Here is a 19423-nt window from a genome sequence, read left to right as displayed (position 1 = left end):
TTTTTTTATATACAATAAATAAGACGTTTTTACGCTATGAGAGGCCTTTGTCCAAGTTTTTAGATGCAGTAAGGTGAATAATATAGCGGATCTTTGGAGTGGTGAAATTCATCCAGCTGTGTGCCTGAGTGGTGGGGGACGACCCGGGAACGGTCCCAATGCTGCAATAGACCCAACTGAGGGTCTTCGTAGACGGTGAGTCAGGCACCAAAGGGTGAGGTGGAGGCTGCTCTATTGGATGTGTGCTTGGCAAATGTGAATGAACATGGAAGCATATTTGTGGACAACCATTTATGTTTTAACTGTTCACTGTGGACGTGCATGTCAGATTTTTAGGCTGTGAAAATACATATCCGGTTCTGCAATATAGGTGTAGAGTTGCTGATAACATGCAACATTCACTTTCTGGGTTCATTTCCTACTGAAGCCGCATTTTCTTGAGTTTACTTTGGTTAGGTCTGATTAAAAACTGTCCCAAAATGGTGTTCTCTACCACTAATGGGCAGTCTCAACCAAAGCCAAGGTTGAGAGTCAAGCTAACAAACCCAATCTCAAAACAAAAAGCAATTGCTAGTGAAGCAGTAAATTGCCAGGTGACATCCAGAAGTCACTTATAGAGGCCTAACAACAGACAGGTTGTACAATGATGTATTATGGTTTAAAATGCAGTTACTGATTACAGTATGTGTACCTTACAAGATCCAATGGCTGCAGCTTGTAAAAGCTCAGTGGGTGGGCCCATTCTCTATAAAGAAGGTATCTTTCATTTGGGGACCTACCATCCTCCGATTTAACATTAAACCTGCACTGCAGAACAAACAAAATATAAGTGATTAGAACATATACATAAAATAAGTACTTAGATAATGTTATGCTACCTCATTTCATTTTTTTTTCCATTAAAAAAAATCTAGCTCTGCCATGCTCCCCCAGCTATCACCATATCACAATCCAACGAGAACGCCTCATTGGCCAATAGTGGTGTTCTCACTTGTGTTTTATGGTAATATAAATCTATTAGACGTCCACAAAATAATAGGAAAGGGAAAAAGCTACATAAAGGATATAATGAAAGAAGGAGGAAACCCAGGGGAATAAACTACGCTATTTAAAAACCGTTTAATAGGTAAGAATGAGCTTACCTCAATAATATACGGATGCTAAATTAATGGGAAGGATCCATTTATTATTGCATTTATATGACTCGTTTTACAGGTAACTTCTTGCTTCTTCAGTTCAAACACAACTGTCTGGAGGAAAGTCAAAATTGGCTAGGAGCACCTGGTGCTGCGCTTAACACTTGACAAAGAACATTATGGATTTGAATGCACCCATTAAACATTATGGCCCTTATTCAATTCACTTTTTCTCCTAGGAGATAATTTTTCATCTTCTGTTAAAAATAGTTTATCAGCACTCTGCAATTGAATACGGTAAGTACTCTACTAAAAAGTAGGTGAAACATGTACTTTCTTGCTTGCTGGTGGCTTAAAAGACATTTTATTGACAACATATGAAAATATAATTGGAGGAGAAAACTCTGGAGAAAAAGTAAATTTATTCAGGGCCTATGTGCATTATAACATGAAGTATAACTGCCACACACATCTGCTGCAAGCATCGTTTCAAACATGGAGCCCCATATGCAATTCACTTTTTCTCTTGAGTTTTCTCCTGGGTTATATTTTCAAACCTTGTCAATAAAATGCCTTTTAAAGGACACCCAAAGCGAAATTTAAACGAATGAAATAAGCGATTCTATCCATCTTCTTTCTCCTAAAAATTACTTTTTAAGATAGTTCACGTTTTATTTTATGTTTAAATCTACTTTTTACGTTTTAACTTTTTTATTGTTTTTGCTCAATGACACATTCATTGAAGTATGCCAGAGCTAAAATCTATGAACTATTGACCCTTGTTATCTCTTTCCTGCTCTCAGAATCCATGTTCTGCTAGGAAAGTGATTTATAGTTGGAATTTCTTATCAGTGAGGGTCACACTGTAGTCACTTCCTGTCTGAGTCAAGACTGAGTCAGCCACTTACATACCTGATATTTAACTCTTTCAGGCAGGGGAAAAAAAAGAACACAGCATAGTTATTTGTGTGCTAGGCACTGTACATACCCATGTCTATCTCATCATGTCACATGTCACCTCAGGTATCCTTTAAACAATTTACAAACAAGAACACAGTAAAAAGGAAACTTAAAATATTTTTTGTAGTACTTCACCTATTTTTTGGTACTTTTTCATTGCAAAGTGCTGAAAAGTTATTTTAAACAGAAGGTTAAAAATAATCTTGCAAGAGAAAACTGAGGAGAAAAAAATTGCATATGGGCCAGTGTGATAATGAAAATGGCTATAGCTCAATCATAACATACAAATTTAAATGTGCATGTGTTGTAAATGGTGAAAGTTATACTGCATGGTACACAATGTGCATAGCGTGAATGGGCCCTTACTTGTTTTCAGGTATTAAAGGCTTGCTTAGAGCAGAGATCAGGGTATTGATGCCTCTTAATACTCCAATAGCACGCTTGATGCCTATGATGACTAACTAACCAGGCTGTATAGCTTAACTGTAACAGAAAAACGGGAACAGAGGCCACAATACGGAGCCTGGAATCCAAATGACGCAAACATTTTCATAAAGAATAAAATAAAAAATGTTTTGCACTTTTAGCGTCAAATTGGCAATGACCGCCAACATACTTCCACTGATGGGTGGATGAGCAGCCAAAGGATGTATGCGTTTGTTTTATTCTGCTTGTCAAATATACAAAATCTTTAAGAAAAGCAATATCTGCATAGGAGAATTAAAAAACCAAGGTAACAATTCCTTACATCATGGAGGGGAAATGCTGCCTTGTAAATTCCAGAATCCAAGAGTTTATTGATACCAAATTTCTTCACGTTGTCCTTCACTGCATATTCACCCCGAGACAGTATGAAATGGACCTAAAATAAAAATAAATGATGACCATGAACCTTTAGGGCCTATGTGATCAATGATCAATTGATATTTACTACTAGGTCAAACTGCAGTCGGAATTCCCCCTCAATTTTGAAAGGCCAGAGAGGTGTTAAGACGCAGAACTTCACAGGTGGATGCCGCTGGAATGATGGACCGAGTGAGGACCAAGAAGGCTCCATGCTATTCAGAACATTTCCTCTACATAGGCAAGTATCTAACTTGAAGTGAATTTCTGCATTTCCGGCCTGCTTTAAACTAAGTACACATACTAGATGACACTTGTCTGAGGCAACCATTCAGGACCGTCTTGGCAGAGAATCTACAGGTGCCCCCTCATACTTCAACTAAATATCCAGAATGCTGGATCTTTAGAGACAACCACCCTCCATAGCCTGACCAAACTGTCCCCCTCCTCATTCTGCCTGTCATAAGTCACTCCACCATCCACTGCACCCTCTACATCCCTTTCTCTCCCCCTCCCCTTAGCAACAAAATGTGCTATTCTACAGGCTTAGGGATCTGTACAGCACTCAGCCTCAAATTGTTGCCCAAGGGATTGACTCAGTAACTGCACAATCATTTGGCTCAAATTATCTGAGCACTTACTTTATATTAAAATGAGTGAAGGAGGGAGGACAGCAAACCTGCCTAGTGTTGGCACCACCCCAGGAAGCACAGTACGGATAACAAGGAAAGTAAACTTTTGACACTCACATCTCCTCGTATGCTGGAAATTCACAGACTAACCACAGCTGTGAGAACACAAAAAAGACCAGGCGCAATAGCATTACTCAATAATGAGTAAAGAACGAAAAAACGAATAGGAGATGTGTTTGGTAAAATAATGGTATTTAATGTCGTCTGGGATTTAAGCGGCAGCAGGGAGAGCTGTCACTCAGCTCACCCTGCACCCAGGGCGGTGCCATAATACGTACGCCACCCTAAACCCGCAACAGCTCTAGTTGGGGGTGACTTGCCTATTCCAATTTGCTCTGATGAAGCAAAAGCAGCAGCAGCCCTGCTCATGCTACCAGGCAGCTAGTAGGCCTTGTTCACATTGCGTTCCGATTGCGTTTGGCCCGGTTCACATTAGCGTTCGCTATCCGGATTTTCCGGATCGGATCCGGACCGCATACTGTACAAACGGAACGTACGTTCCGCATAGCAATGTAAAGTCTATGCGGACGTTCACACGTGTCCGTTCCGTACAGTACGAAGCCGGATCGGATCCGGACTCTTTTCCAACATGCGCTATTTTTTGGGTCCGGATCTCCGGCCCACGCACCCGGACCGGAGCCGGACCTGAGCCTGACAGCACCATCAAGAACACAGAAACCAATGGGGAACGGAAGGCACAGAACACACTGCCTACAAAAACCTGACGTTCTACCCCACTTCCTATGCGTATGCAAGCGGCCATTTCGGATGGGGACACATGGGCCAAGCATGTCTGGAGTGGAGCAGCAGTGACAGACGTGCTGGAGCTGTTTGGCAGAATGTCGGAGGTGGAGGTGAGGCCTACAGCGGAGGAACCTGATTCTACACGTGCACCAGGTGCACCTTCTGCTGATCCCAACATTTTTTTTTTTTAATTTCGCTATTTTTTGCCCACGGATCCGGATGGCAGCCTGATGCATGCCTGATACAAATGGACCAGATCCGGATCGGAACCGTACGGTTCTGATCAGGATCAGGTCAGGATCCGATCAGGATCCGGTCCGTTTATTTGCCAAAACGCAAGTGTGAACGGGGCCTTAGCCGTTTGACTTTTTTTTTTTTTTTTTGAGTTTCCCGGCGCTTGGGTGCGTTTTTGTTAAATGCGCTTTTCTAAGTGCTTTTCCAGAGTGTTGTTTTTAATTCACTCCCTGACGCAAGTGAGGAAGTGAACGCTCTGATCCGGAAAAGAATAAATACAATGTATTTATTCTTAAAAACGCGAATGCAATCGCTGCACAAAGCGATTTTGTGAGCGTTTTGCATTTTTCCTACACCTTTCATTCAGGGCAAATCGCCATGAAAATGGTCCATGCACCGCTTTAGTCAGCGGCAAGCAAACGGAACGCCCCAATGAGAACTATCTTATTGGAAAGCATAGTGTAAGCTCTTTTAGGGAGATTTGTACAAATCGCCTGCACTTAAAAATTCCAAAAAATGCCTCTAGTGTGAACGAGCCCGTGTTATTAAAAAGGAATAAAATATGGCAGCCTCCATATCCCTCTCACTTCAGGTTTTCTTTAAAATAATTATTTATAGCTGCATATCTCACCGTGATGAGTGAGTGTTTAGGGGCTGGTAATTGGACTCTGTTTAACAAGGTTTGGCTGTTGCAGATCCTCTGTCTTTACTACTCTGTGAATAACTAATCCAAAACCAGTATGCAGATGACAAACGCTATCTCCACTGACTGCATGCTTGTTGCTGCTAGTAAGTAAAGGCTAAAGATCAGCAAGAGGGCAAGCTAGTATTTGTAAACAGCAAAGAAGATAGATGCATTCATATTCTTCTGGTGTCCCCAGATCAAAAGATCCAGAGTATTGGTGCTGAGAAAGCCTTATACTTATCGCTTTACTTATAGTGCTGCAGGTATGACAGGGGGGGGGGGGGGGGGGGGGTAGGAGTAGTGATCTAAAAGCACCCTGAGGGGGAAAAAAAAAAGCACAGAGACAACAAGAGCCCTGATGGTGCAGTACATCACAGAGAATATAAGTATAATGCGGTAAGTGAAAAATGCGGTGCATGAATTTGTCTTCATTGAGGTAAGCTACCTCACTTTTTCTATTTTATGTGTTTCTAACCTAGTTTTATTGATACCCTGGGCACCTCTGTTGTCTTTCCTTACAGTGCCTCCTCTCCTCTACAGCCATCCTCCCCCATTGGCACAGCATGACGATAAGGTGTAAATGGATTTCACAGTATTGATACTGCAGTGACTGTAAAGGTACCCATATCCTCATATACTACAATACATTAACTAAATCAGATGTCCGATTCTACAAGACAATAATCTAACAAAAAAATCTCCTAAACATTAGGTATACTCAATTATCAGTGATTGGAAAAGCAGTTTTTTCCTGCAATCGAGTGGGCCAGAGTCAGGGGGAGATGTAAAAGTGCTACACAATGAATGTCATGGATCTTCTCAGTGGCTGTCTGTTCTTTTCAGGGGCGTTTCTAGGGTCCTTGGAGATCGGGGGCACCTGTGGGCACTAGGTGGGGAGGTAGCACGTGCCACGGCAAAAAATGGGCGTGGCCATGAGGCGGCTGGGCGTGGCCATGGGTGGGGCCAAATGTACATGAACTTAGCAGCGGTGTAAGCTACAGATAACGGGCCTGCCCATCGAAATATTGGATGGAGCCCCCTTTCCTTTATTTAGATAATTTACAATCAGAATAGGCATAGATCAAAGATGTATACGCACATACAATTTTGATTGGTCAATCACTGACCAATTTTACCACCCCCGTGCAGTAAGTGGGCCTACAGACAATGAATTTGATGAACAGAGCTAAAATTGGCTAATCAAAATTGTATGTGTGTACCAGGCTTTACAGCTAATACTGTACATACTGAAAGTAGCAGGGATCAGCATACAATACAGCTGGTTTACTATCAGTAAAGGCACAGATTAACACCTTACACTGTACACACTGGAGGTAGATCAGCACACAGTGCAGGCACTAGAGAACAGCGTATACTGTGCATACTGTAGGCAGCAGAATTCAGCACACTGCAGCTAGCGTGGCAAAAATACGAGGATCACGTTGTGCGGCCCGCTTATCGTGCCGCACCGAAAAATGGGTGGGCCATGGACCAGAATGTAGGTGTGGTAACGGGTGGAGACAAATTTACATGAACCTAGCAATGGTGGGACATTAGATTAGGACAGTGGTGGCGAACCTTTTGGAGGCCGAGTGCCCAAACTGCAACCCAAAAGTCACTTATCTATTGCAAAGTGGCAACAGCAATTTAAACTAAACACTGTACAAACGTTTTAACTCATACATAAACATTATGGAAAATCCAAGTTGAAAATAAACTGTGAAGATAAACAATTTCATCCATCCTACTCCTGAAAAATGTATTCAATTTTTTAGAACCTCCCAGTTTTATTTTCTGTTTTAAAAAGCTAAAAAAAAGTAGGTTTAATGCTATTGTCTCATATGATAAGGATTCAGCTTTTCCCATAGTCTCGCAGTTAGCAGTCATGTGACCCCCAACAAGACAAATTCAGCAATCATGAGGCCCCCAACAAGACAAATTCAGCAATCGTGAGGCCCCCGACATGACAAATTTAGCAATCGTGAGGCCCCCGACATGACAAATTCAGCAATCGTGAGGCCCCTGACATGACAAATTCAGCAATCGTGAGGCCCCCGGCATGACAAATTCAGCAATCATGAGGCCCCCGGCATGACAAATTCAGCAATCGTGAGGCCCCCGACATGACAAATTCAGCAATCGTGAGGCCCCCAACATGACAAATTAAGCAATCATGAGGCCCCCAACAAGACAAATTCAGCAATCATGAGGCCTCCAACAAATCATGAGGCCCCCAACAAGACAAATTCAGCAATCTTGAGGCCCCCAACAAATCATAAGGCTCCCAACAAGACAAATTCAGCAGTCATGAGGCACATAAATAGACAGCATTTCACATAAATAGGCAGAATGCCCCCTTAATATGGTAGCCCCCCCAGGTTAGGTAGTGAGTGACAGGGACCCCCAGGTTAGCTAGTGAGTGACAGGTGCCCCCCAGGTTAGGTAGTGAGTAACAGGCGCCCCCCAGGTTAGGTAGTGACAGGGACGCCTGTTAGATAGTGAGCGACAGCGACCCCCGTTCAACAGTGAGTGACAGGGACCCCCGTTCAATAGTGAGTGACAGGGACCCCCGCTCAATAGTGAGTGACAGGGACCCCCGTTCAATAGTGAGTGACAGGGACCCCCGTTCAATAGTGAGTGACAGGGACCCCCGTTCAATAGTGAGTGACAGGGACCCCCGTTCAATAGTGAGTGACAGGGACCCCCGTTAGATAGTGAGTGACAGGGACCCCCGTTAGATAGTGAGTGACAGGGACCCCTGTTAGATAGTGACAGGCACCCCCCTGTTAGGTAGTGAGTGACAGGGACCCCCCTCACCTCGCAGCCCGCAGACCTCGATCAGCGGGCGACCCGACCAGATAGAGCGGGCGCCGGACGCACCACGTTGTATATGCGGAAGTGATGTCACTTCCGCATATCAGCGGTGTACGCTAGGTCCTAGCGCCCGCTCCATCTGGTCGCCGCTGATCGAGGTCTGACGCTCTGGCCGCGGGGACAGCGGCGGCCAGGAGGGGACAGCGGGCAGTGCCGGGCACCCCTGGCGAAGAGATCCGGGGCACCCCAGAACAGATTGGGGGCACGTGCCCCTCAAAATAGGGCTAGCAACGCCCCTGGCTGTCACTACCAACCCGCAGGGAAAGAAGCCTGTGACATCAGATGATCGCTGGAGAGGGATACTACAAGAAAGGAGGTCACTTTAATATTTTCTTCTCTCATACTAGAGTTTTATGCAGAAGCAGAACTAGTTCTCTTTATGTTCCTGTATAGCACTGTGGTTTGAAAGGATTCGTCCACAAACAGTAAACATGTATTTTCAAAAATCTGTCAGAGACAGAGAATGACAAAGAGCAATATAGCCATTTCCGAAAAAAAAACAAAAAACCTAACAAGGGAAAAAAAAATAGTTATACCATTACATTGACAGTATATTTGTGGTGTATATTTGTGTTTGAATGCTTGATTACTAATAATCTAGGTATATTCAGAAACAAGGGAAACTTTCACACTTAAAGGGCATCAATGACAAAAGCTATAAAGCAATGATGAGAGGGTTACACCTAGGATCTTATGTACTTACAATACGACTTCTTGTTGCTGGGGTGAAAAAAGTTTCTCGGTCCTGGATATGAAAGTCAGCTGTCCGATCTCTTTCAAATGGTGCTGTGAAAAATTCCTGCTCTGGCTTGATTACTTCTTCACTCACAGTAAAGATTTTTGTGAACCAGTTAAAAGCTGACCGTCGTTCCCTAAGATCATTGGGCTGTATTGGCAGCTTGATGTGCATGACTTCTGCATAGGTACACAGAACTTCCCATGGTGCATGGACCTTCACAAACACCAGATTCTCATCAGCTACCTGTTGTGGGGCACAAACACAAAGGGGGCTGAAAATGACAAATACTAAGCATTGAACATCTTCTTACAGGATATGGTGACACTGATTAAGGCCTCCTTCACAGTGCGCCGTTAAAGTTGCACGTTAGAAAATGTTTTAACGTGGACTAACACACAGCAATATTAAGTCTGTGTAACATGCACAGTGCACACATTGTGTTGTGTGTAACGTGTAGCAATATTTAGAAAGTGCTGCATGCTGTGCGTTTAGCAATAAATCTGCTGCGTTGTGTGTTGCACATGCTCAGTAATTTTTTTTTAATGTAACGCATGCGCCGTTTTTGTTACATCACTGTGCGACGAAAACGGCGCACCAAACGCAGGGCTAAAGAATGTACTATAACATCCAAGTTATAGTCTTTCAATGCGTTGCATTAGGGACACGTTATGCGACCTTAACTTCGCATCAAACGCAATGTCCCACTGTGAAAGAGGCCTAATTCAGGATTGCAATCTTATGCAAAAGTATAAGAATTAGGATTCAAATGTAAATTTTAGGCCTAGCAGAATTAAAAAAAAAATTACAATATTTAAAAATGTGCCTGAGCCAATAAATATATATTCCTTCCTTCAATAGCGAATGAAAAGATTCAAAAACACATATGTTCATGCAAGTTAGTTACCAGCCAAATGTGTAGCCAGTTATTTAGTATGTATATTATTATTATTTTGTATTTACCGGTATATAGTGCCATCTTCCGCAGCGCTGGACTGAGTATTGTCTTGTCACTTAACTCTCCCACAGACCTAATCCCTACCATAGTCATATGTCTATGTATGTATAAATTGTCTAGGGCCAATTTAGTGGGAAGCCAATTAACTTATCTGTATGTTTTTGGAATGTGGGAGGAAACCAGGGTGCCCGGAGGAAACCCACACAGACACGGGAAGAACAACCCTGATACTTGAAAATATGGACTTCTCAAAGTTGGCTGCTACTACTACTGGACTATCCTACAAAATTGCCCTAACTTCCACTGAATACTACATGCATTTATAAAAAAATATTAACACAAAGCTCACAAAGTTGTAAAACATTTCAAATAGCAATAATATATAGCAACTTCATGGTGGTAAATAGGTACACTTAAAAAAAAAAAAAAAAACACAACTTACAGATCTTGTTGCCTCTAGCTGTAAGCCATTTTTCATAAGATTGGCCTCGTAGGCTTCTCGCTTTCGCTGTAAAAGAAAGAAAACCTTTCAACTTAAAATCTTTCTAATCAATCTATTCTCTACACAAAACTATGGAAATGTTTTCAAAGATATGAAAGTTACTAGTTACTATGTTCTTGTCCATTAACAATCAGAAGCAGCAGTTTGCCAGTACAGATTGTGAGCACTAGGCCGCCTGGCAATCCACTTATGGTGAAGAATGACATTTATTAGCTTTAGATCTTGTTAAAACACTGCTCTGGGGCAAAATCTCCACACCTTGATCACTTATACAAACTTTTGAAGGTTTATATTTACATAAATATGTATGGAATCAGCTTGATGTATTTCTTAATAAAACTGTATTAGCTTGCCTTGTGAAGCTGTGTTTCCTGTTCATCGATGCTACATTATGATAATGCTTTACTGACTGCACAGAATGACTGGAAAACAACTCTGAGTACTTTAGGCCCATAGCAAACTGGCAATTCCATGCTCAGCAACTGGATTGGCAGCAGTAAATTGCCCATAGTAACTTGTATTTACTAGAGTACGGTCATTAGCCACACAACGATGTGCTGCACCACAGCTCTCCAAATGTTGTCAACATTCAGTCACTAGCGACAAAGCAGGACATCGCTCAATTGCCAATGATGTTGGCAAATACAAATACATTTACGATAATCTACAGTGTTGCTTAGTGAGGAATTACCCTTATTCAAAAGTATAAAATACACAGCTGTACAGCAAAGCTGCCTACATTGTTCAATCCATGCAGCCCCTAAAAAAATGTACTTGTATATTTAATGCAATCCTGAAAGTAAAAAGCTCACATTCAAACTATACTTCATTACATTAAAGTGCTTATTCAATAAAATGTATTTGTTTATTTTCCTATCCAAAAGAAAAAACAAAACATTGAAATGCACATGCAATTTTTTGAAAACTGATTGTCTGGAGCAGGACAATACAATTACACATGTGCGTACATTTTTGGGTAATATCTGATACCAAGTGTACCAGAACATGCAATTATTAAAGGTTGATTCATTTAGACACTATGGGTTTTATTCACAAACGTCTCATAAATGACTTATTTATCACATAATTGACAAAAAATAACCTTTCAATACATTTACAAGCAAAATAATCACTCAAAGTACCGTAAGTGGTTTCTGATTAACTGCATTTCAATATTACTTTTCATACCTTAATTATATTATATTTTTGCTCTTTGGGAGCTTACAAATGTAACACAGATAAGGTGAAAGCAGAGGAAAACAGGTGGAAAAGCTTTGTTAGTCATGCCCAATTTGTGTTTCCGAAGAAATATAGTTGCCATCACAAGGAAATATTTTAGTCCAAATGAAGTGATAGAAATCCATATTTATGGATAATTAATTTTTTCCAAGATAACGGACATCCATCATGCTAGTAAAGGACCACTCTGACAAAAAAAGTAAGCAGTTAAAATCTGACAGAACCAACAGGTTTTGGACTAGTCAATCTCCTCCTGGGAGATACTGAGGGTTTTCTTTGATTTCAAAAGCATTTCCTAAATGGCAGTTGCCAAGTCTGACAAAATAGTGTGCAATGGAGTACAGAGGCTGGATGGGATCTTCCTATTTTGGCAGTTAGACCTAAGGTGGCCACTAATGATCCAATCGTTTTCATCCAATCTTACCATTTCTATGTAATATAAGGTAACTGCCTGAAGTATCCATTCAGTATATTCACTCAATTTACCCTCATACTATATAGATTTGGTAAGATTGGATGAAAAAGATTGGATCATTAGTGGCCACCATTAGGTTCAGTAAATGCTTTTGAAATAAAAAGAAAACCCTGAGAGTTCCCTATGGAGAGATGGACTAGTCCAATCCCTGTCAGTTCTGTCAGATTTTAATGGCTTACTTTTTTTTCGTCATAGTGGTTCTTTAAAGTAGACCTATAAGTGTTTTATTTATGGAGCATTGCCTAAATGAATTTGTATTTATGCTCTGCACCATCTACATACAGCTGAATAAGTGGTTGTGCATTAGCTTAAGAATGTACCCTAGCGTTTCTCTTCTTTGAAGTTACATGTAGCCCACCCCTTTTCTCCCATGCGGTCACTCTCTGGACCAATAAGAGGGCAGAAGTGTGAAAACAGCCCTACAATCACAGCCATTCCCATCTTTATGCAGGCCATGACATCATCCCCAAATTTACCTGGAATGGAAAAGGCGACAAAGTGATCTCAGGGCTGCCATTATTGGCCACAAAAAGTATAACAGGTGAAATTAAAGACTTTTCTTTTACTTACCTGGAGCTTCTCCCAGCCCCCACAGGCTTGTATATCCCTTACTGTCGTCCTCCTTGGTCAACTGTTTGACCCACTACAGCAGTCGAGTCGCCTGAGTGGCACAGTACTGTGCATGTGCTGGCACAGCAGTGCAGGTCCTGGATTGCACTCTTGTGGCTGGGAGCGTTCTGCACAGGCATGGCTATGAGGCTTAACTTAGTGTGCATAAGCAGAACACTATCAGCCTCGGGAGCCTCAAGGACGCAGTACTGCGTAACTCTGGCAACTCGGCTGCTGTAGCAGGCTAAACAGCTGGGCGAGAAGGAGGACAGCGAGGGACATATAATCCTACAAGGCTGGAAGAAGCCCCAGGTAGGTAAAAGAACTTTAATCTTTAATTTCTCTGGTATCCTTTAAAAGTAAGCACAATCCCATAATGCAAACAAATGTTCACTACTTTCAACTCCACACTCTGGCCTCCACCTCTACCACCTACTCCCCCAAATCAGTTCATTTGGGTGCCAGCCTTGGTAGCCACAAAATAGACCGCAATATAAATTGTTGCTATACGGTGCCAAGACAGTGAGGTGGGCACCCGATAGTCGACCGGCTATTACCGGTAGTAGCCAGTTGTATATCACATTTCTTATATAAAAAATACTAGCTAATCAGCTATTAGTAGCCCAATAGCTAAGTAGTTTGGCACCAGGGAGTTAATGTTAGATTTTTCAGCAGAGAATTGGTGTTAGGCACTAAAAGAGGTGGGACAGAGTTAGGCATTAGGAGGGAGGGTTAGGCATTAGGAGGGTAGGTTAGTGAGAGAATGGGTGCTGGCTGGATAAGTCAATAGGAAAAAATTGTTAAGAATAGATAACTGATATTTTCAGTATCGTTATCGTCCAGCGCTAAACTCACCAGGTAGCACCACTTTATGTACTCCTTAAGCTGGCCACTAACGGTCCAATTTCTAGCGGAAAAACGTTCGAGCGATCAGAAATTCTGATCGGACGAAAAATCGTTCACTACACCATCAACTAACCAATCATTGCTTCCTATCTATCACGACCACCAAGAAAATCCAAATTTTCGTTCGACAAAAATTCATTCGGGCGATATTTTTTTCACTCATTCATAATCGATTGTGTCCATCAATGGAGATTATTTACAACCAATCCGATCAGAATTTCTGATCGCTCGAACGATTTTTCGCTAGAAATTGGACAGTTAGTGGCCAGCTTTACTCTACATCTCAGCCAAAATCAGCAACATTAGAAGCAGCTTTTAGTGAGTAATGCAGGTAGAAAAAGGTGCACAGGTCCAGCTACTGAGGCTCCACGGAGTGCTCTAAGACCAAGGAGAGGACCATCACAGCATATCAAAAGAGAACAGTGTGGCTGGGCACATCCAAGAATAAAACACCAGTTTATTGAAAAAGTTTAAAAAAACAACATACAATACTACAGCAGAGGCCACAAGGAGAGAGCAGGCGTATAAGCCAAACAGAGGTCGACAGCTGTTTCGCACCCTTAGCTGGGCTTCTTCATAAGGACCAATGCAGTGTAGTCCTTATATACAGAAGCTGCTTCCCCTTACCTATTGTTCTATCTCATTAATCCATTAGAATGTACCTTTTAAGGGGCAAAATCTCTCTCCTGCTGTCTTTTATTACTGCTGTGTAACATAGGTTCATATTTTACACTACTATGTACAAATCATTAGCTGACCAGTTGAGCTGTATATTATCTCTATCCTATCAATGTTCTTGTAGCTGTAGATGTATTCTCTATTGTAAAGTACCATGGAGGATGCTGGCACTGTATTCACTCAAAATAACAATGATAAAGCGTTCTCTAGTTTGCTTTGCATGGAAAGAAACAAACTAGCATGTGAACAGTCAACAGTGGTTGTGGAAACACTGCATAAAGTAAGTAAACCAGTTCTTCCTGATTTTCATACAGGTGTTTTCAGTTGCCAATTTGAAAATACAGAAGAAGGTAAAATATGCTGCTTACCCTAATTATTGCCAAGCCACAGCCAAACAATGCAACTAGGCTATACAATGACCACGTCATAATATTACTGTAATGTGTTTGACCTATAGTATAGCTGCAATCTTCATACTTTGCCGCACCTGGTGCTGGAGGGCTATATATGCATATAAACACATTATAGTCTCTAAGTATCTGTGGCTGCTATGGAGTTGTCACTTGGTTAGCTAGAGGCAACTTGTATAAGAAGTGATGTAATCGTTCTATTTCTGTCCATGAGCTTATCTCAGCAGCAAAATGTATATTTTTTTTGTAAATGTTCGTTAATATCCAGCTTAAAAAAATGCAGCACTATGACCACCAATGTGTATCTTGTGAGCAATACGGAAGATGCAGTCAAATGATGACTATGCTTCATTCCTACAGACAAGCATGGTTGCGTGACCTCTAGAGTCAATCTGCTAATTAGATATGTTACAGTGGACTATAGTCCAAATTTCCTCAATGCTCCAAGAAATTAGTCACACATTTATAAACTTATAGACAAAGGATTTCTTCATGAAAGTAACTTTACTGAAAAGATTAACAGAAGGGGTCTTTCACTTCAGTTTCACTTTGCAGGGAGCAATACGAGGTTTAACATACTATGCAGAGAGCTTATCAGACAGCTGCTGCAGTCTTTTAAAGCTACTGCACAACGAAACAGTATATTTATTTAAATAGGGATTGTCAGCCACAAAATCAAATTTCATTTACCCACAGCAATGTAATTATGCAGCCTGGAAAATCACCCTGCATTGCAATCAAATCAGAAATGTTTCTGCTGCAATAAATCTTATCTCATTCATGTTGGCTCTACTTGGTTTATTGCTGATGAGAAGGAAGCTTGTCATCTCCCCTCCCACATTCCTGCTCCTCACTGATTGGCTACGGTCGTTCAGTGCTGCTTGAAATACTATCTTTGCCTGTGCTCATGTGTTTACAAAGCAAGCTAGCTATGACAGTGCAGATTCTAAAAAAGGGGGGGGGGAGAGGAAATTACATCAGGGTTGGCTTCAGTCAGAGGGAATCAAAATGGCAAATGCCAGGAACAAAAATATTATAATTTACTATATAAAATTCAGTGAAATAAAAACATGGACAGCACAATACATCTCTTATATAAGTAGAACAAGTAGTTATCTTTTTTTCCTGGCATAGTATAGCTGACCTTGCTGCTTTAATACTAGTTGCTCTGTTTGTTCAATCTTGTTAAGCTTGGGGGTGTAATCTCCACAGTCAGCATACAACACATAAGCTGACGTGAAGGAGGTACACACACCAGCACAAGGGATCAGGACATCCCCAGTTCAGTGGAGGAGAGGACTGACTCCAATAGGGGATTGTGGTGCACAGAGCCGGTGCAGATCTGAACAGCCACAAACACTTTCGTAATAACGTCTCAGCGCAAAGTAGCGCTGAGCGCATAAACCAGGACTGAGGAGATCAGGACAGGTAGACAGAATGAACGCTTGCTAGCTAGCGATTACTTAGCGACAGCAAGCGTCCAAAACCAGACAGACTGGAATGAGGCAGCCAATGCGTTGCGGCGATGGCGTGCCTCACAAAGACAGGACAGGAGAGACAGGAAATAGCAGGATCGAGATAGATGAACGTAACACAGATAAATATACAATAAGTATGTTTTCCTAGCGTATTACAATTACAGCTATCAATGAAACTATTTGTAAGGTCTGACTAACATATGTATATATCGGCAATGAACCGGTATATGACATAAGCAGGAACGCTGACTAGAACTGGAGTAATACAGGGAACAGGACTCAGAAGGATTCGCTATCTCTTCGCAGAGATGAACGCAATCCACAAACAGGACCAGGAACAGGATAACTAGCTCAGCACGGGTGTTCACGATACGCGCAAACTACCAAAACGTGCTGGAAAACTGACTAACTGAACACAGGAAATAAACAGTTCGTGTACGTATATATCAGCAACAATGATATATCAACGTAACACGGATACAAGGAAAATAACAAAATGCGCAAGTATGCGTATATATTGGCGATGAACCAATATATGACACAAGACAAGCAAGTAACAACTTCTAGAACAAGAGCAGAACTAGGAGGACTCGCTGACCCCTTCGCAGGAGTCAGCGCAGTCCACACGGACCAGGAACGAGGTGGGGCACGAGCAGAGTAACAGATAGAGTCTGAAACTATGGTAGCCCATGAGGCATTGCAGGAAGCAGTTCTTTATACTGAGGTCATCCAATGGGAGCAGACCTGCAGATTCCCACACAAGTGAATGGTAATTAATCACAGGCTGATAGCAGGAAAAGGCAGACAATGATATGCAGCCTGCAGGAAAGGGACCGCCCCTCCACTGCAGCAGACAATGTTTGTTTACACAAAAGCATATTAAACTGTCATTAACTTCAGAGCGACTGCAGATGGAATCAGCAACTAGTTTAAGTGCAAACCAAACTATGCAAGCAAATGCATGTAATGACATTAGAACTGTTTGGTTTGCAATACCACTGCAGTCAGCAGTAAACGCTGCAGAAGCGATCATAACAAATCGCATACAGTCAAAAATGGCGCCAGGAAAAAATGGCGCACGGAGCCGCGCTAGTGTGTAAAACGCTATTTTGCGTTTTAATGTTAAAACATTAAATAGCGTTTTAATGTTAAAACGCTATTTAATGTTTTAACATTAAAACGCAAAATAAACAGTAGATGGTGCTATTGCTAATAGTTATAATGGGCAATAAGTAATAGCAGTGTATTCTACTGTGCAGATGGATAGCTCAGTGGTAAAGTTCTCGTCTTGTAAATTATTTTTGCAGGTTCGAATCTGCTACACGTTACTTTTTTTTTCTTTATTAAATTACTAGAGACTTGATGCGCTGCTATCTGTTAATAAAAGTAGTTTAAAAATACTTTAATGAAGTAAAAGTTTTATGCTGTAAAGATCACAACTGCATAACGTATGTTGGGTTACAAATGAAGTGGGAATGCAGAATAAGGATTAGAGAGAAGGAATTACTGGCTGAAAACTAACAATAAATCGCAATATTGATTAGTCAAAAAGAAATCTCTTCTCTTTAACTAATCACTATCGCCATTTATTGTCAATGTGCAGCCAGTAATTCCTTCTCTCTAATCCTTATTCTGCATGCCCACTTCATTTGTAACCCAGCATACGTTATGCAGTTGTGATCTTTACAGCATAAAACTTTTACTTCATTAAAGTATTTTTAAACTACTTTTATTAATAGATAGCAACGCATCTTGCAATAAATAGTAATAAAAAAAAAAAACAACATTGACTGGATTCGAACCAGCACCAGTGACAAAATACATATCCCAAGTCTCTGTCTTTACCACTGTGCTACAACGCTACTCAGTAATCATAGTGGTATTTGCTGCTTGCATTTCTCCCTCCAGCATGAAAATGGCCATTCAAAACGCTAAATAGCGTTTTACATTAAGTGAATGACGGCGCCATAATGGTCTAGCGCAGCTGTGCGCCATTTTTTCCTGCTCCCAACAAATCTTAGCAATTGCAGTTTTCTTCTGCAAACAACAGTTTTCACCAAAAACTATCATACATGAGTTTGATTATGTACTGTTAGTTAGCCAACAGCATCCCAACAGTAGTGTTCTAAGGGCTGGGGGGGGGGGGCATTGTTCCTAAGTAATGTCATCCATGTTAAAATCCCAACTGTATGGTCATTCACGAGTATGTTAACTTTTTTTTATTAGTTGTTACACCAGACTAAAGAATAGCTTATTATAGTAGGCAAGTGTAGGGGTAAAAGCTATGGTATTGTATTTTACACTGACCTAAAGTTCAACAATTAAATGAACAAATAATCTGAAGATATAATAAAATGAACTGTCAATTTTGTTGTAAGTGTATACGTGCCAGGATCTTTATCCTAAGCTTGGCTTCATTACCCAGGTACTGACTTATAATCAGAGAAGTCGGAAAAGTTTAATCTTCTGCCCTGTATGCTTGCACTTGTACAGGGATTTCCTGGGTAGCAAATTAATTGTTAATATAACAGCATCAAATTGTGCCCTTTTAAAAAAAAATTACGGTAAGTTAGCATGTGCAGTTTCCACATTAGCTCGGTCACATGTTCACTTTAAGCTTTCATTTCAAAGTGACTGTATAATTTTATGTAATGGCAATGTAGTGTTGTAAGTAGAGTACCTTTACACTGTTAATAATGTACTGAGAACAGCAATTCATTTCAAACTTGTCTGGCTCATCTTGAAAAACTACCATTAGTACAAGGCCCCAGCAGACTCCTAACTCACTGCACTAAATGCTTTTGTTATAGGCTGCTAATGCAGTACACCAAACATGGCTATCTTGCCACTAAACTATAGTTACTGCACACAGTACACGCAAAAGCACCAGATCTACTTCTTTAAAACCTAGGCCTATGGAACAGTCTTCAGGGAGGATATCATAAGTGATCCTGCAAAAAGCTCGAATTTCTTAAATATTGTCTGCCATTGATTGGCAATGAGGAGACCACAGTGATGACTGTTTAAAGGTGACTGAATTAGTGTGTATACACAGCCCGTGCACATGCACCCACCCAGTTTTTTTTTAAATGTATAAATCCCCAACAACCTAGATGTATTAAAGGACAACTGAAGCGAGAGGGATATGGAGGCTGCCATATTTATTTCCTTATAAGCAATACCAGTTGCCTGGCTATCCTGCTGATCCTCTGCCTCTAATACCTTTAGCCATATAAAGTGTTTCTGACATTGTCAGATCTGATA

General features: G+C 41.2%; 1 protein-coding gene across 11 annotated transcripts in view; it reads right to left on the bottom strand.

The window, feature by feature from the left end:
• Nucleotides 1-19423, bottom strand: part of ANO6 (anoctamin 6) — a 176952-nt gene that overhangs the window by 42845 nt on the left and 114684 nt on the right. For all 11 annotated transcript variants that reach the window (XM_068276583.1, XM_068276586.1, XM_068276577.1 and 8 more), the window contains exons 4-7: nt 10305-10370; nt 8872-9150; nt 2845-2958; nt 692-807 (exon numbers count right to left, since the gene is read on the bottom strand). In XM_068276583.1, the coding sequence (XP_068132684.1) occupies nt 692-807; nt 2845-2958; nt 8872-9150; nt 10305-10370 (575 nt within the window). The remainder of the gene's footprint in view (nt 1-691; nt 808-2844; nt 2959-8871; nt 9151-10304; nt 10371-19423) is intronic.

This window comes from Hyperolius riggenbachi, chromosome 3 (genome assembly GCF_040937935.1).
Source record: "Hyperolius riggenbachi isolate aHypRig1 chromosome 3, aHypRig1.pri, whole genome shotgun sequence".
Classification (NCBI taxonomy): Eukaryota; Metazoa; Chordata; class Amphibia; order Anura; family Hyperoliidae; genus Hyperolius; species Hyperolius riggenbachi.
Note: the sequence above shows the minus strand (reverse complement) of the source record. Positions and strands in the feature narration are given on the sequence as shown.